This window comes from Microchirus variegatus (assembly GCF_963457635.1).
Source record: "Microchirus variegatus genome assembly, chromosome: 16".
Taxonomy (NCBI): Eukaryota; Metazoa; Chordata; class Actinopteri; order Pleuronectiformes; family Soleidae; genus Microchirus; species Microchirus variegatus.
Window position 1 is genome coordinate 18871031 of NC_139817.1, and position 19631 is coordinate 18890661.

At 40.4% G+C, this 19631-nt stretch overlaps 1 protein-coding gene across 1 annotated transcript in view; it reads left to right on the forward strand.

The window, feature by feature from the left end:
* The first annotated feature begins 2269 nt into the window (after positions 1-2269).
* The window catches only part of dennd1a (DENN/MADD domain containing 1A), a 39587-nt gene continuing 22225 nt past the window's right edge, over positions 2270-19631 (forward strand). The window contains exons 1-7 of the mRNA XM_083902434.1: positions 2270-2295; positions 12111-12175; positions 15081-15124; positions 15304-15353; positions 15488-15607; positions 17041-17110; positions 17415-17495. Of these exons, the coding sequence (XP_083758560.1) occupies positions 2279-2295; positions 12111-12175; positions 15081-15124; positions 15304-15353; positions 15488-15607; positions 17041-17110; positions 17415-17495 (447 nt within the window). The 5' untranslated portion in view covers positions 2270-2278. The remainder of the gene's footprint in view (positions 2296-12110; positions 12176-15080; positions 15125-15303; positions 15354-15487; positions 15608-17040; positions 17111-17414; positions 17496-19631) is intronic.

Here is a 19631-nt window from a genome sequence, read left to right on the forward strand (position 1 = left end):
GTCTGACAATGTCACATATAGTGTCGGCTCAGCTCGTTTGGAACCTTGCCACAGGATGTACTTAAAAAGTACCATGTACCAGGTACTATCACTAACGGAAAAGCAAAAAAAATATGTGCCAAGTCGCGCTGAGTCACGCCATGCCAGGACTGTGTAGTGGAAAAGCGCTATGACAATGATCATACCACTAACTTTGACAACTAGAATAAAGATTTATTGATGTCATAGCGTTCTCAAAATACAGTAAGGCTTTACATTTTAGTCCAACATGCTTTCTCACCAAAAACATGCACTTTTAATGTAAGATATGTGTCCTTTAAGTTTCACCTTAACTGCCATCTGGGAAGAACTATAGGTAGCTAGCTTAGCCGGTCAAAGTAACAGGAGATTCTGGGTTCAAATCCCAGCAGTGCCTACTACTTATGAAGTTTCAGAAAACTAAAACACTCTTAAACTTTGTAAGTTACTTTGGATAAAAGTGCCTGCTAAATACTTAAATGTTAATATTAAGCTGTAAATCTGGACACTAATCAGCGTCCTGATTCAGTAGCTGATATCAAGCGATCACTCTACAAACGGAATCCGTTGCCTGTGGGCCCCCATTACTCTGTCTTCTAAACTATTGCTACACTGTGCTTTAACAGAGATCCACCTCTGCTGTATATTTCTCACATTAGCTTGTCCCCTGACTGTTCCTGGCACACAACAACAATCTACCATCTTAATATTATTAATTAATATTAATTAATATTGACAGGTTTTACATTTTGACCAATGACATGCCAGGACATACTAGGATCATACCATTATGTAAAAGAATGAAGGCAGTGTTCACACAGGGCAACAGAAGGACAAGGATACAGATTTATACAACTGGGTCAGGGAAAAAAGTGCTGAAATCCGAAAAAGAAGCAGCATGTGTGGCTGCATTTCAAAGATATAGGGCTTGGGCACGTGACGTCACTACTTGGTGTGGCCGCCATGTTGGAGGCTTCCTTTACTTCCTGTACTTCACCACTACTACTTGGACCATTCCGCACTGTAGACGTTCTCTTCTCAGTCGTGTGTCTTAGTTTGCATAATTTGGTGTTACTTACCATCTCAACCATGTTAAACCGTTGCTGTGTTGTGGGGTGTAACAGCGCAACACACAAACGCAATGGGAGAAAGATCGGCAATGGATGAACTTTTCACGGCTTTCCTGCTTGGAGGCGCAACCACGGAGACCCAAGTATCCGCGTCGTCGGCTCGCTTGGATCACGGCTGTAAGATGAGAGCACAAGAAAAATTGTCCACCACTGAATTCATGTGGAAAGAGTGATTGGAACCGTCCGCAACAAGTACATTATTTTGTCAGATAAAGTACGGATTTGCTCTGCTTCTCTCTCTCAAAACATCCATACCCACAATCCTATAAATTCTTTCAATACTATAAATAAATAGGTATCTATATATGTATTATGTACATATATATATATATATATATATATACATACCGGTTGCTGGATTCCCTAGTTAAAGTATCCTGGTAAATTCCACATCTTTTTTGGGATTTTAACATCTTTTTTCTTTATTTTCTTTCTCCCAACTATGCTTCTTCTCCTCGTTCACTTGCTGTTTGTTTACATTCGCGAAGCCATCAACATGGCCGCCACGTCCCAGAATGCAACACGGTGCCCGAGCCCTATTGGAGGCTGCAAAGCTCAGTGCAGGGTTAGGTTGGTTGGTTAGGTTATCAGGGTTTAGTTGTTCATTTAAAGGTTTGATTAACATATTACAAGAAAATAGTAACTGTATTTTTTTTTTTAATGTTTACCAACACGCAAACCAATCATAATTGCTAAATTATGCTAAAATGGAAGGCTCTACATGAGACTAAGTGTCATTTGGGAGCCGGCTCTTCTAAGGGAGCCGAGACAACAGAACCAATTCTTTGAAAAGAGCCGGACGTCCCATCAATTGTCCCCAAATGCTATGAGTGTGTTCCAGCCGCAGCTTGGCCACACCGACCCACATGACCCGACCGTCGTCTGCGACACGTATTATGGAACATGTAGTTTTAATCCGCAGTTGTTGCGAACTGCAAACACGCATGTCTTCTACAGAAGAACTACACCTCCCAGAGTTCCGCGTGAGGCGGAGCGTGATCTGCGCCTGTTACCAGACCATGGTGTACCCTACACGGGTCTGTGACAGGCAAGCACCAGAAAAACACCGTTGGACGTTCGCGGCTGCGCACTGACAGCTGCTGGCAGCAACTGCAGGGCAAGGAGGAAGGATGGGGTCCCGATTAAAGTAAGAATATTTCAGTGTGGTGTTTTAATGAGGCTGTTAGCAGCCTAGTGTTGTGTTAGCATTCTTCCAGTGCGTCACTGGACAAAATAAAGTCCTGTGCCGGGCCCTGACTTGTTGCGACATTAGCTAAAAGCACTAGTGGGTCTGCACGGTTTTGACCAGAAAAACGAACCGTGTTGCATTTAGCTCCGATTATCTTCATCTAACAGATGCTGGTGTGGCGAAGGTTGATACATGGGTTACCAACCGCTAGTAGGGCATATGTAGCTGTATGAAAAGCCAGTGTAAACATGCTAAGTGTGTTGGGGCTTATGCTAGCTTCCAGAGGTGAAGAGCACAGCAGCACTGCTGGCTTTTGACAGATGTAAATGTGTTCGCCTGAAGCCTAAAGCCGCTCATCTGACGGAAGATTAATTACTATGAGAACCACACATTTATATTACAGTTAAGATTGTTCGGTCATCATGAGGCAGTGACGTAAATGCTGTTAATGGGTCCCATTCTGTGCAATATTCTGCTATTAACAATAGGTACGATGTTAAAATGTACAAAAAAGAGAGTTCTTTTCTGTAATTAACGCTTCTGTTTCTACTGACAAGACTAATTTGTGGCTTAATCAAGATGATAAAAAACAGGTTAAGTAAACCGTTGTTAAACCTACAGAACACAGGATCACAGAGAAATTAGTCAAGATGTTAAAAATACTAATGTTTTAAAAAAAACCTCTGTCCTGAGTTCATTCCACTTTTTTCTGATTGAGTTGTGCAATTACTTAAATTTGAGTACTTGCCAATGGCGAGTACCGAGTACTTACTTTTAAGTAAATTAGACTTATTATTTTTTTTGCCTCATTTTGACTGTGAACAAAATACAACATTAGATACTATGGGCGATGTTTTTAACAAAAACTTTTTGTTTTTGTTCCCTCCAAAAGTATTGGAGTATTGGGAATTGTTGCTGTAAACTGGAAAAAATGGGCTTGATATCAAAAGACGCAACACAAGAGATCAGTTTTTCAGCTTTTATTATAGGCATTTATGTCAAGATACTTAATATTAATGTCAAATCCTTTGCTGTATGTCATGTTGGTTCATTAGATGTTTTATCAAATGACTTGTGTTGCAGGAGTTACTTATTTGCTACCCATACGAGCAATGTAAGCACTTTCCCTCTGGGGATCAAAAAAGTATTTGTTATTCTGATTCTAATACTGGTGTCAAGGCATCCCTTGACACAACCTTTTCGTACAAAACAGATGACCAGAGGCAATCTCTCCGTCTACTGAACACCTACTGTGTTTATCATAGGGCTGTCATGGTCATTGCAGGAGTGTTGCTACCAAAGTGTAAGAGCTGTGAACTAAACACATTTATGACCATTGCATTGTTAGTCGCAGCAGTTAAAAAAGCAGAATGGTAGAGTTAAAGAAAAGTAGTAATAGCACTAGCAAAACAGGAAGTGACGCAAAACAGGTAGTGACGTAATAGATTACTGCAGCCTGTCATTGTCAGTTACTCACATCCCTATTCTTAAAGCACATGTGTCAAACTCAAGGCCCGGGGGCCAGATGTTGCCCGCAAGGTCTATGCTGCTTAAAGGCATGTGCTGACTAGGGATGCAACGGTATTCGGTATTGATAAGATCCACTCTGGAGCAGAGACATGAGCGCAGCCGCCTTCAGTGCCAATCAGCTCGAGTGAACGAGACTCTGAAAAAAGGAAGTTTGAAGCGGCACCGTCTTCAAACAAGTCCGCTGTGTGAGATAATTTAGGATTCAGCGTAGACTACGATGAGAATGAGAAAATGAATGTCAACAAACAAACCACGGTCTGCAAGCATCTGTTATGCAGCGCAGTGAAGTTGGCACTCGCTCTACAGCGCCACCCAGAGCAAGCCTCTCATTTACATCGTCATCACCCGTCTCTTTCACTTGGAGCAGCATTGTGTGTAGTTGTAGTTTCTTTGAGTGGTTAAAATTGTGTTTATTTTTGTTGGATAGCACTAAACTTTATTTATTTTTAATTTGTGTGGTTTTATGTTTGCTGTTTCATTTGATCTGATAGTGCACTATTGTTTGAATGAAGTTTGCGGTGTGATTATATCTGTGCTTGTAATTATTTTTACAATGTAATATTGCCTTTGCTAGTCTGAACAGTTTTATATTAAGATATCGAAACCGTACCAATACTGTGGCCCCAAAACCATGATACATACCGAACCGTGGAGAAACTGTACCGTTGCATCCCTAGCGCTGACCATAAACTACATTTTCCACAATGCATGGCAATAGTGGTACCCGTGGTGTGATGGCATCCCACCACTTTGTGCTTCAAGGAGAAAAATGGTATATCTTTTGGGTTATGAGGTAGTGATGGGATCGGCAGTTCATTTGAGTATACTGAATCACTTGAATCAGTTCATTAAAATGATTTGTTCAAAAGATGCGTTCACCAAATCGTTCAGTGCTAAGCAGGAGCCCAGTGCCCCGCTACTTGACTCACCTCCTCCCTGAGTGCAGTGCGGTTGCGCAGGTCATAGAGTGTGTGGGAAAGCGTATACATCAATTTTCGGGGGGTATAAGGGTTCCTCTTGACATTGTTTTGAAATTTGCCCCGAGCAAACATGGAGGACTTTGACAGCGAAGATATTTCTGAAGGCAGTGATTTTGAGGAGTTTCTCGGCTTCGATAACATTGTTGCTGATGACTTCGAACTCGCTGAACCAATCGACCGGGATTTATGGTTAAGACATAATTATGTTTGAAGACGATGAGGTTGGCGATGACAACGATGAGCTTGAAGGTTTTGAAAGTGATGGAAGACGGAGAATTACCACCGTAATCTACGGTGTTTACAACCGTAACTGGGGGCCAATTGCGGCCCATGTTCAAATTTTCACCGTTTCATGTGGCCCGCCAGCACTGTTGACCCGAGTATTAAATGCACGTGTACAAAAAAAATGTGATCATTTCAACCCAGCCCATTTCTGACATAGCGACTGCCCATAAAAAAAGGAAATTTGACAGCGAGGACTGCCGTTTCCAGGCTGTTTCGGGATTTTGCAGCTATGCAGCTTTATTTGCTCATATGAGATGAGATACGGGATTACCCCGTATTTCCAGCGGGTGCATCAGCGGCGCGGAACATGGAAATCGGTGGAAGTCTGGTTCCGGTGCCGATGATCTTTGCGGTCTATATAGGTTAGTTTAGAACTATGCATATGTGAAAGCAAACCGTACCGTTTGCTATATTGTAACATTTTTCTGACCGGTGCGGACCAAAGCAATCAAACTATAGGTGTGAAAGCACCCTAAGTGACTCTCACCTGTGTAACGTCTTGCTCATTAAAACCACTGTTTTTGAGCCAGAACTGGACTACATACTGCATACATACTCTCAGTATCACCCCTTCATATTAGTGCAGACATGATTTGTTTAGTCCTCTGAGGTGAATATTCTAAAATCTTAATTAATTGATTTTTCGTGATGATCAAAACCACCGTTTTGAATTTAGAAGTTTACAGTGAGCATTTAATAGTGAATAATATGTAGCTTCAAATGAACTTAGATATGTTTAATATACGCTTAAGTGTTTCTTTCCAGACAGACTTTTCCTTCATTTTATGTGGTCTTCAAATACGAAAGGCAGAGTGATTTTGGTAAAAACTTGAAAATGAAAAAAAAAATGAAGGATGCTATTTGCAATAAAAATTTCATAAAATAGATCATTTGTATTTAATGTTATTTGTTCAAAGAATGTCAGGCTGAATGGTCAGGCCCACACATTTTCACCTTACCAAATCTGGCCCTTTGCACACCCCTGAGTTATGGAGTTGTGAACAGAAACTGCTCTGATTCTGAAATGCCCTGTAAATGGTCAAATCCTCCCGAGACTGGACAGAATTAGCAGTGGCTCTAAACAGAGGCCAGAGATGGTGCAGAGAAGTGTCACTCTCTCTCTCTCTCTCTCTCTCTCTCTCTCTCTCTCTCTCTCTCTCTCTCTCTCTCTCTCTCTCTCTCTCTCACACACACATACACTCTCAGATCACATGATTTATATTATGCTGAAAGGTTATTATGGAATTATTGATCAAGGACGCTAACAATCGTGTTAACTACACACACACAAAGTAAAGACTTAATTTAAACACATTTCCCGCTTGATTAGAGACTGTATGTTAGATCAGACATGCATATGTTTTGATTAAAGTCAGACCATTTTGTTACAGTGTAACCTTCACCAATGACATTAAAAAGCAAAGTGGGTCGATTGCTATACCCTGTACATTCATCCTACATACCCCAATCGTAATGAAAAAAACCCATTAATTTTAGAAAACTCTTCAGAGAGCAGTCCAGAAGTCAGTTGGTTTAACAATGTATGAGTAGCACATGACATTTATAGACACTGTGAATGTCAAAGTCAGCAGGTAGAGCTGTGGCAGCTGTGCTGAACAAAGTTAAACTCTGGCCATTTGAGGTTTTACTATTTTACATACAGTAGCAGTCAATGGGTATTCCTAGTGACTGGTTCTGTAAGTGTATGACCATGTTTGTAACTTACATGTGCCAACACTGCGCAATAAGCTATTCAGTAGTTTAAGGACTTGTTGGTTGTTAAGTGATATATAAATAGGTCTCCAGACATAGTTCAGAATGCTTCGACTTAAATTATGAGGGCGTCTGTCTGATCAGGGAACAAATAAAAGATATTGAAGTGGGTCCCCTTGGTGATCATGCCTGAGCCAGTGAACATGTTAGTGTTCTCATGCTTTGACAAAATGGTCTGTTGATATGGAGACAAGAATGTTTATTTTGGAATTAAACAGATTTGAAAAAAACAACAACTATAATTTGCAAAAAGTTTTGTTTGCAAATTAAGTCATGTTTGTGTCGTTAATATCTTAAGCAGCTACAAGCTAGTAGAGCAAAATAATGTGTGTTAATGTCTAATTGTATTATCTTGCATTGTTAGACGAATGTGCTGGATTAATGAAAATATAACATTAATGATATAATGATGGGTGTCAAAATGTCAGTTAATACAAGCAGCAGCAGATATTGTGGATAAAAATTATACTGATATCAACTTAAATTATAGCATAATAATGATGGTGATGATATGAATGATAATAATAGCCTTGAAACTGGGTCTGCATCCTGCAACTATTAAATTAGTCTGCGACAAATTTGATAGTCGACGTAATTGTTTATTATTTGAAGCTTTGTTCATATCTCAAAACTGCTGCTGCACCTTCTGCTGTCTTGCCTGCCTTTCTATCCTTGGCACACTTACGCAGTAGCGGTAATAGTGGGGTCAGCTGTGATGTCACCTGAAAAGTTATACCCAAACAGTATCATGGCTAGCCGGCAACGGAGCTCGAAAGTTTGGTTGCATTTCACCCAAATAAAAGAGGTTGTGCAATGTGCGCTTCTCCATCTCCAAGCGGGCTCTTCATATTTTTTTATGTATTGTATATGTATTGTTCTGTGAAGCAGTGTAGCTCACAAAATAGTATCTGTGTTCCAGTTTTCTGTGATGAGAAGTAGCTTATACAGAGAGGTGTGGTTTCACTGACAGCTTGACCAGGAGGGGGTTGTGCTATGTAAATGTGATGATTCTTGGCTCCCAGAAGGTGTTAAGCCCAATTTATACTCCTGCGTAAAGTGCTCTGCGTAGGTTACGCAGAGACTCTGTGACGAGGTGCGCAAGTGTCGATTGTCGATCGATATGTGGACAAAAAAGTCCCATCCCTACTGGACAGAGTCTACAGCTTACAAATGCTGGACAAAATGAATTAAAGATGTGTTTAATGTGATGAGAAAATTAGTTCCCTTTATTGAAACAGTGCAAACTGTAGCTCATAGGCCTGAAAAGTAAACAAAGTGCAGTATTGCAATTAACAATGGAGAGTTAAAAAGTACATCAAGTGGCCTGTTCTGAACAGTTGCTTTTTTAGCTCGACACTGAACATATGAAGTAGCCAGTCTAGCCACCAGGTAAGTAAAATAGTACCATGGCTTTTCCCAAACGGTCAATAAATACAGCTTTTAAACATTTAACTTAAAATTAGTGCTGGGCCATGAATGGCGTTGATGCATGACTCGTTTCCATGACGACTGACCGTCGTCAAAAATTTGCTACGCCATGTTCACGTGACTCCCGATTGTCAAAATTAGTCTCTAAAGAAACGCTAAACGTGGAAAAACAGAGGCACACATACACAGTACACAGGTTACGCTGCTCTTTTCGTTTGATACAGAACAGAACGCTCCAGTTCGACTGTAGGCTAACGGAGCTAACTGGTAAACGGTACCTAGACTCCGGTGCCGTGGCACGAACAACTGCGTTACTTCCTCCTTGTGCTCCCACACATCTGCTTTTACCACAAAAGTGCTGGACTTTGCTGCTATTTTATTGATTCTCCTCGCTCTCACTAAGTAAATAGGAAGAGGGAGATGTCGGCGTGTGAATACGGGTCACTTGCTATAAATGCTCTACAGCGACACTAGCAGCTGGCTGATCTAATCGCTCTTCCTGCAAGGACGTGCCAGAAGGAACATGGGGGATTTGAATGGGACGTAAATAGGGCTGTAACAATACACAAACTCACGATTCGATTTGTATCACGATTTTTGACCCACGATTCGATACATTCCACGATTTTTCTTAAATTTAAAAAACATTTTATTTAACCTCTTCTTCCCTGACCCTCTTTTTGGAGTCCCTGCTCGAAAACGACATGCCCAGACTAAATAGAGTAAATCTATGCAGTTACAAGCTCTATGTGGATTATCTTGGTATCAAAATAAAGAGAACACTTGTGAGATTCCACCAGAGGTGTAAGTTTCACTGTAGATGTCACTCTGTCAGAGTAAATGTACATGGAACACAGCATAACTGAAGGATTTTTTTCTCTCCCCTAAAAAAAATATTGCATTTTATAACAAATATCACCTTTAAAATATGCAGTAGGAGCTTAAAAACACATGGAGGTCATGTAACAACATGTGGACATGAGCTGTGCAAAGTCTGATGCTGCTGAAATAAAGTAGAGTGAAATTACAGCGGTTTTAGTAAAGAGATGTCTGGGCGTTCTCACTTTTGGCTCAGCTTGGCTGTGCCATTTGAGATTTCGTAGGTACCAAATTATTAAAAACCAATTAAATTTTATCTATTTGTCAATATTGGTCTAAAAAGAACTTGTTTTGAAGAAAAAAAAAAGTCTGTGTCTCTGCAGCGTCTTCAGTTACGCAGCGCCGTAGCTCTGGCTTACCTTGGTCAATTAGGGTGATTGACAGCTCGTTTTAAACCTCTAAACCGGTAGAATCAGACCCTGGTCTCCAAATAGATGTGAATCACTTCTTTAGCGAGTCAAAAGGACATAAATGCATATGACACATTTGGGCGGACATTCACCATTCTCTAATCAGAACGATCTAATGTCGCTCTGTAATGATCAATCAGACCGGGATTGTTCCCAAAGCATGCTGGGAAGTGTAGTTCTTCATTAGAAGCGGTTTTGTTCCGGTGGAAATAATTTGTTTTGATAAACAGCAAAGGTAAGACAATATTTCTGGTTGTTTTTCTTGAAAGTCAGTTGTTGTTTTGCTCTTATTTTGGGGCTGGATCCGTGAATCTTGGTCATAGAGTGATAAAAAGGGTACCGCTGGAATCTGTAGATTCTCCGCTGTACAGCCGACACATGTTTTTTTTGTTTACATAATCACGCTGACACTCTGGTGCCGCTTTTCAATGTGTGCGCTGTGACATTTTTTTTCCGCTCCTGCTGTTTGATCAATCTGTGTTTTAACTGTGTTTGGTGAATCAGAATGGTTTATATAAGCTTTTAGCTGAGTTTCTGACCTTTCTGTGGGTATGCAGCATATCTGTGTTTGTTAAAGTTAGACATGGTTTTATGACGCTTTTGTCGATGCGTCTGACGCTACCCCCGGTACTGAGGACATCAGTAAAGAAGAGATTAACGCGATTAAAAAACACAACACGTTAATGATGACTGTAATTAATTAATCACAATTAACGTGATAATTTGACACCCCTGGTTAAAAAAAAGTTTGGTAGCACTAACAGCTCATATCATGTGGCTGACTGGAAAAATAACTGGGAGTTAGAAAGAGCGGCGGAAAAATCGCTACTTTCTGGGGGAAAAAAAAATCGATATATATATCGCGGAACCGATGAAATCACTCAGCCCTACAACTTTATCAATAAAGTGGCTTTAATTTGCGAGCATTAGGATCAATTTCAAAAGAAAAGTCCTGGAGTAATGGCAGGAAGAACACAATGGGGGTCGATGATCCAAGTTCTCAAACTTCAAACAGTGTCCACCATTAGCCTCACCAGGAGCGGTACACCGGCGACGCATGAACAACACCAGGTTGTCGATCGTGGCCTTAGGGATGTTGTCCCATTCCTCCTGCAGAGCCATTTGAAGTTGGCTCTGGGGAACTGGAACTGAAACCCGCTGGCAGACATGCCAATCCAGAACATCCCAAAGGTGTTCGATAGGCGACATGTCTGGTGAATACGGCGTCATTCAGTTGTGTTGCCACAGCCGTAACGCTCAACCCAGCACTTAGCATACCAATGGCACTGTGGCATATTGGCAAGTGACAAAAGTCCACATTTTGGTGTGCCCTTTTATTGACCATACCATAAGGAGTGTCTGTGTACTGGTCTCGCATATTGACCACCACTCTGCCATGCTCCATGACTCTCGTGAGTTGAAATACTCAATCTGAGATTGTAGTCACTAGGAGTGGCCAAGTGACACTGGACTACTGGGTTTGAGCAAAACAAATCATTCCATAAACAAATGCATCAAGAATCTGAGCAAATAGACATGCTATTTTCGTTCACCATTTCAAGTTTGTGCGTTTATATTTTTGTTGAGTATACATATATATATAACATTAGGAGTTAGTGGCTGAGAAATAGAGAAGTATGTGCAGAGTAAAGAATTATGGAATTAAAACTCAAAATAGTTTTGCTTCAGGAGTCGTTTCAAATTATTTTTATTAAAATATGGCTTCATGATGCACAGGATCCATAGTTAGCTCAACTCTGCCTCAAACAAGTTGTCAATGTAATAACTCTCAGCGGGTTTAACTTTATCTAAAACTCCTAAAGATGAGGAACTGAAGTAGAGAAGAAGAAAAATATTCCTGCTGTGAGGCTGCAGGTGCTGCTGATGAAGGTGGAGGACTGCAGCTAAACTACCACTGTTTATGTCATTTAACTACCACCAAATAATGAACTTGTCAATTCTTTACATGTTATCCGAGCGTTAACGTTAATATTCTGTACAAACGCTGACCGTGTGCAACACTGCAGTGGCCATGCCCCCACAGTCTCAGAGCAAACAATACCTGAAGAATTATATAATTTAAAACCTAATTTGTAAACATTGAATAACTTTTTTAAATGCTTACTAGGGTAGGCAGGTTGGTATAGTGGTATAGTCCACAGACCTTCGTGTGGCAGGCTGGGGTACAAATCCTGGTCAGGGCAAGGTCAGCTAATACCCCGTGTGGGCCCCTAGGCAAGGCCCTTAATGCTGCTTGCCTTTCCATGCCTGGATATATGGGCCGGTTGTGTCAGGAAGGGCATCCGGTGTAAAAATCTCTACCAGACAAATGTGCGGGTGATCCGCTGTGGTGCCCCCGTGGAGAGACTTTATAAGTTAGTATGAATGCTAATGTCATTGTTTTTTAAATCAATAAAACCACTTAATGGTATTGATAACATATTTGTATACATACAACATACTAATGAGCAGTCTTCCTCTTTTACAGGGAGAACCCGGAGTCCACCTTTGAGGTGTATCTGGAGGTAGCCCATCCAAGTTCCCACAGCTCTGGTAAGTTTGTGAAGACTGGAGCTTCTGCTAATCCTGGACTGCATGAAGAAATAAACGTAGTTAAGGCCAACCTGTATCTGATGAGTTGATGTCCATGTGGTGGTTAACGAAAGTCACATTTATCATAATTAATTATATAAAGGACCTTAAACATCAAATCCCCTTTGGCCTAATGTAAGAAAAAGACAAAAATTTTCCTCCAAATCTAATATCTGCAATTGGATCCAAAAAGTTGTGTTAAATCATCCTGTCCTTTCATAAGACTCAGTAAGTGTTTGGTAACAAAGAGGTTTTTGCAGGAAATTGTACTGGTTTACTCCAAAGCCATGTTGTTGTAAAAACATGCAGACTTTGGCCTGATATGTCTGTCTAAAATATCGTTGGTGTGAGGCAACAATGTTTACCACCGCACTAGCATTTGTTCTTTACACTTATGAAGCAGAAATCCATATACACAGACTCATTGCTATTAATCAATTTTTTAGATTAAAGGTGCATTATGTAATAAATTTAGAGCAACTGGCCATAAAATCCTCCTAATATGTCACAGAGGACCAGGAATAATGTTCGTGTAACATACTGAACTCCCCAACAAAACTAGTAAAAAAAAAAATATTTGCATTCAAAAAAATATTTTCCGCACCGGAAGTTTGTTTATGTTATGAAATTATGTTTTGGCATGACGCGCCGTCTACCGCCGTCTACCAATCATAGCAGTCAGTAGACTTTTGAACGGTGGAGAGAGTTTAAAGCTGAGAGGAATTTCAAAATGGATGCAGAATGGGCTCTTCTCCTAGACAGGTAAGTTCAGCTTGGCTAACTAAGTTAGCATCATAGCTTGACTGTCGAGTTGTGTGTTTTGAACTGTTCCCTCGGTTTTGGGACTGCCGTACTGACGCACCGAAGGGTATGGCAGCCGCTCCCGGTGGGCGGCTGCCATACCCGCTTTGGTACGGCGGGGTTGTGGCTCCGGGCAGAACCTGTCCGGGCGGCGGTGGCACGCCGGTGTCGGTAAGGGTATAGGATCGATTCCGGACAGTGTCAAAATGATTTACCCTATTATTGTATAAAGCATTAATACCCTTGTGATACATAAAATATTACCATAAATAAATATATTGGGTGTGTGGTGGTAATTTGCCCCGCATGCCACGATGTCTCACTCTAAGGATTTGTCAGAAGTTGGCAGCCCTGCTATATAACATTGTAAAATGAAGGACAGTTCTGTCAAATATCATGCATAAAGTTATTCCATCTGATATATCCATCCCTAGTCAACAGCTATAATAATAATATAATAATTTATGTTACCATAAATTATCATACATCTTGATCTTTACTGAGAGAACAGAATTGTGTGTCTTAGAGCCACTCATTTATGATAAAACGCTCTCTCCTCTCGTTGCTGACGGAGTTACATGTCAACCGCTCTGGCAACCTCGACTCTGGAAGGGAGGGGTGGAGTGGGAGGCTGATACGACTCGCCGCAGTGTTTTGATTTTGAGTGTAGTAACAGTTTTTGGCCACATTGTTACATAATGCACCTTTAAATGTTGATACATTTAGTAGTGCTCTATTAATAATTAATTGATGCAGCACTGTTGGTCGGGTGGTGTATGAGCATTCCACATCCACATGCGATTAATCTTGAGTTAACTATGACATTAATGCGATTAATCGCGATTAAATATTTTAACCGTTTGACAGCACTATTGAATAGTGAAGATCTGCTTTTACGCCTCAGACAAGACTTGAGATGTGATTTTATTCAGAGGGACTCAGTGAGAGGTTTTACAAATGATGCAAACATGGGCTCAAGAGAAGACGCCACTTAATTCTAAGGTGTCAAAAATGTGTGGGTAAAAGCTGATGTATGGTTTTCCATCTTCTGTCTCTTTGTATCAGGCTATTTGAAATCTGCTGGTTATGACACATTTCCTTGGTACAGAGGAGAGGCTGTATTTCTTAGAATGACTTCCTGTTAGAGTCTTGTGCCTCAACATTTCCTGTTCATTCGTCAGATGCCATATTTATCTGTGTGTCACACAGTTCCTTCTGTAATCTGAATAGTGCTGCTCTTCTCCTTACTTTAATCCTTCGCATAGCTTCATTCATTAGCTGACTTCACTCCACTTATCATTTTTGTCTTTCCATTCTGATTAGGACATAATAACAGAAGATATGTATCATTATTTAAATTAAGCAATGAGGTTTAAGTGAATAGTTTGGATCATTTGTCATTTGCACATTCATTAATAATGTGGTTCTTTTTGTAATGTACAATTCCTCTGTAAATATGGACATTACAGTCCAGTTTTTGATGTGTAAAGACTCAAATGTGACAAGTGTCCAGTCTGGTCTTGAGAAAAGAAGTGGGGAAGAAAAAACATCTGTTTAGGAGGTGGTGGGCAACATTAGCTTCAAAATATTATATTATATTCCATCATGATATTGCATTAATATTCATGCTGATATTTCATAGAATTTCAAAGTTAAAGTGGATTTTACTTATTAACTTCACAATAAAAACATGTGTGGTGTAAAATAAATGTATAGATCAAAAACAGACAATTCAATAAATAAAATTGAAAAGAAAAATAAATAAATAATGAACGTGTCAATCAAGGCACCGATGGAAAAAAATAAATAAATCTGTATTTATTGACCACACGCATGATTGGTTAATGTTTAAAAGATCATGAAACACCGGTCATGGGTCATTGTGAAGCCCAAGCCAAGTTGTGTGGCTGGTTTGAGATTTAATCAGTCTGATGAGTTAATGAACTTTATGCGTGTCAGGTCTTTGACCTGCCTATCTTAGATGGTCATGTTGACTCTAGTCACAATCGATTTGATCTTGATCACTTCTACACAATAACTTCATATTTCATGTCCTTTCTAACAGCACCTGAAGTGAAAAGGCAGTTCCCCGAGGATTACACAGACCAGGTTTGGAATGGCCTATGTTTCAATTAATGAAGCTATTCATTTGTTTCTTTTTCATACAACTTTATTTCTGTCCCTACTGTGGTTCTTTAAGTCACTCCATGGATCACTTCTGTATAATACACACTGTAAAACCATCACTATACACTGCAGATAATACATCTTTCATCCGTGTCCAACAGGAAACTCTTCAGACTGTGCCAAAGTTCTGTTTCCCCTTCAGCATGGACAGGTACACACTCTTTTCTCTCACACACGCTCAGACATTTTCCTCTGCAGGTTCAGCACACAGCACAGATTTGTTTTGTGAATTTATCATATCAGATCACTTACTCTCTCTCTTTCTTTGCCCACTGAATCTCTCAGCCCGTCAATCAACCAGGTCGGACAAAACTTCACATTTGTGTTGACTGACATCAAGAGCAAACAGAGATTTGGTTTCTGTCGACTGTCCTCAGGTGCACATACCTGCTACTGCATTCTCAGGTGAGTGAGCCTGAAAATGTTTTAACATAAGTAAACATGAGAAAAACTGTCAAAACAGAAATTCTGGGTTTGGTTTGACATTAAATGCAATTCAGCAGCAGCTCAGTGGGGAAATCGCTCTGTGTGCTGATTAAATGCTGTGTCGACTGTTCATAAAAAAACATTTCTTAAGAAACCGGAACCAGACTCAAACGTGTGCAGCATCTACTTCGACCGATTGGGGTGTGTTGGATTAAGATGTTTTTTTTTTTTTTTTTTTTTTTTTTTTAACACCACTGTATTTTAACATTGCCGATAATGGTGTTACTTCAAGAGCTCAGTATTTTCTCAGGTGGTACTTGGTATAAAATGTTTGAAAACCACTGGTCTTAGTTGTTTAAGTTTAAAAATACAGGATAAAATACAGGTAGGATTTAATTCTGTCTTTTGTTCATCTTGCATTTTATTTTTGCATATAGCACACCACTGTTTCCTTTTTCACGAGCTGTGAGTTCAGTTTCACTTCTTTGCTGTGTCTGTGTGAGGGTTGGGTGGGTGGTGCCTGTGAGCTCACAGACGGCTGGCTCCACTCTCTCACTGCTAGGGTGAAAGTGATAGACGGGTCAGTAGAGCTGTGATTCAGTGTCGGCTTAGCTACAGTGATGAAGAGGAACCAGTGGTTATTCTTATTTTTTTTTCCTATTAACTATGAATAATTGGAGGTTGTAGCATAATGGAGGGTTTTCTTGCTAATGATCAGGCTATCAACTCCATGAAATTAAAAGATCCCACGCTATACTTGTTGTATATTGTGTTTTTCAATCAATTCTCATATCTTCTTTGCCCACTGTCATCGGCAGTGATTTTCTGGTATATTTCTCTAGTGATGATTAAATAAATCCTGGTCCAGGTCCTACACATTTTGTCATACTTCACTTCAGGGAAAAAGGTTGAAATGGCATATTAATCAGTTAAAAAAAAGTTTGAATGGAAGTCTGTGGGGAAACTTGATTTCCAATGTCGGTTAACATTCCCATGATAAGTTTATGATATTAATAGTTTTAGGTCTTCTTTAATAGAGCATAGCGCCATTATTGTGATTATTGCAATTTCAACATAGCGAGTTCAGATTCTTCTGATGACAAACACTTGCCACTTGAATATCAACTACTTGATATGAAAGACTTACACTATACACTTTACACTATAGCAAGTCCAATTGCTGATAGCTAAACTCCTGAGGATGCTCTGACCTGGATGAGATGAGAGCCTTAATAGACAACCCAGTTAAAGCGTCACTTCAGTGACAACCAGACTAACCTGCTACATTGCATTATTGGCGTGTCAGTTTTAAAAATGTCAACTTAAAGAAAACTTTTAAAAAGAGTGATTAGTTTACTATAACTGTGTCACACTCATCTTTGTAAAAGTGCAAAACACTTTGTGTCTCTCAGCTACCTGCCCTGGTTCGAGGTCTTCTACAAGCTACTTAATATCCTCGCAGATTACACAATCAAAGGCCAGGTAAGTGATGACAGATCACTAAACTCTCACCAATAAGAATTAGCCCTGATTTGACATGTTGTTCTTACATTATGGAAAAGTACAAAATGGCCATGAGATTAAATTTTTTATTACACTGATGACCTATGGAATATATAAACACGTGTGATAATAACATGGCACTGGGACTTAACAGAAGAATGAAGTACTGCTGCTTCTCATCATAATAATCCAAGAGATGATTGAGTTCTGTTTGTGTGTATTGCATGAGAATGTGACCATGAATGGATGCATGGATTTCAGATACATTTTCCTTCTCCCCCAGGAAAGCCAAAGGCAAGAGCTCCTGGTGTCACTGCACGTGCTCCCTATCCCTGAGCCCAGGGTCCCTGTTCATCTTGGCGTGGTGAGTTGGATTTTTACCCGATCGCATCCACACACTCCTGGTACGTGGATCACGTGGATAGAAACAATAATAATATTTTTTCTACCGGGTCATATTACCTTTTTTACACACTTCATTTGGCTCCATTCTGCATTATTCTGTCCTTCAAACCATTCTTGAAGAGGAAAAAGCTTGAGTGATGCTTCCACCGGCTTGGCACGGCAAGGTTATTTTGCGTTTCCACTACTGATAGACGCTAAGATTTTAGTACCTGCTCTGACGAGGTTCCAAGCGAGCTGAGGCGACACTATGCGCGACATAGCTAGACTGCCGGCCGCTGATTGGGTAGAGTGCCGTCACAGGAAGAGGCATGAGCAGAAGTCCAACACAAGAAACAAGCCGAACAATGCTGAACTGTAGATCAGTTAAAAGACTTAACAATCCTAAAAAACATGGGTTACTCTTCAACAATTGCCAGGGAAATGTCAAAAATCTCAATTTCTCTGGAGTCTGGTGCGACAGCACTGTTGATCACGATTGGTGAGCCACATCACAAACAATGACGCTGTATTTCATTCCAGTGACTGTGCCAGACGGAGTCTGGCCACCTTGAGTAGGTACTATTTTGTCGTGGAAAACCAACCTGTGCAGTGCCTCGGGTATGCAAGGCGAGCTGGGACCATGGATGTATAATATCAACTGGATAGAGCACCGCCCCCTCTGCCTTGAAGACAATTTTTACATGGTGGCCACTGTGGGTACTGCAACAAAAAATCCCGTGGGGCCCAAAAAGCAATTTTCCCATTGACCGCAATAGTAAAAGAGACGCCTGTAAAAGTGTCCACAGGACACCTCGAGACATGGACACAGGCTTTTACAAATCTTTATATTCGATATTTTTAATTAATGGAGTTTCATATTAGATAATGGATGGATGGATGGAGTTTCATATTTGAAAAACATTCCTAAAGGCCATAAAAAGCCCAGACAAATCTTATTTCCCAGAGTGACTGTGTACGAGCACAGCCAAGCGCGGTCATGTGGCGTCTCAGGAACGGCGCTGCTGTTAGTGAACCGTACGCCATGAAAACGTTATGAGAAATGTGAATAAATGAACACAATGCAGGGGTTTCATTTACGTTTTTTTAAAATATTATGATAAAGCAGGTTTTAGTTATTTATTCGTCGCTCATTAACATTTATTCTCAAACGTATTATCGATGTATTAACGAGCTGTTGTGTGATTCATTGAGGAGAGGAGACCGACATGCTGCACTTTATCACTGCGTTCAGTCCCGGACATCGTGACACTGATGACGGTGTGGACTGCTGAGCTGTGACCGTGTGATGCACTGAGACCTGCGGTCACTTCACCAATGTTTCCCGGGGATGCTGTTTGTCTTATCGTCACTATCGGTTCATGAAGTTACTGTTAAATGTGATGAACACGCAAGTTATAGTTGAATATAACCGGTTGAGTGAAAGAATCGGGAGTTATACAACTACTTTAACACGTTGTTATTGTTCATAATAATAATTATACAGTTATATAAGGGAAATCAGGCAAAAAGAACATTATTCCTGTAACACATATAAACTAAAGCCAAAGTTAACATGACGTCGGTATTCATGAAATCCGCTTGCGCACATCATTAGCGTACTCCCATCATGCCTCTCGCTGTTCGTGTACGCGCCGAGCAAGTCGATAATGCGGACGGCTCGTTCACACAGCCGAGAGGCAACATGGTAGTGACACTAATGCACATGCTCTGTGGGCCCCATAACCCGAAAATAAATGCCGAAGTCAAAAACTTTTTGGCATATGCGCTGGGTGAGCAGCTTCAAAGGAATGAACGGAAGCAAAGCGGCGGTGCTCTATCCAGCTCATATAATACATCCATGGCTGGAGCCATAAGTAGACAAGAGGCTTTAGTTCCTGTCTGTTGGGAAGAGTTATTCCAGTGTCTCCTCAATGTTTTACCAAGGGAATGAGATGAGGAGTTGCATCTTTCTATAAATGCATCAATCTGGCTATTAATCGTGTAACTATTGGGTCAATTGACAGGCTTCTAGCTTTTTTCAGGTGACTTGCTAAAGGCAGCCATGTTTGTGGGTGTGTGTACTTGTGTCCTGTATGAGTAGGACTGATAACTATGA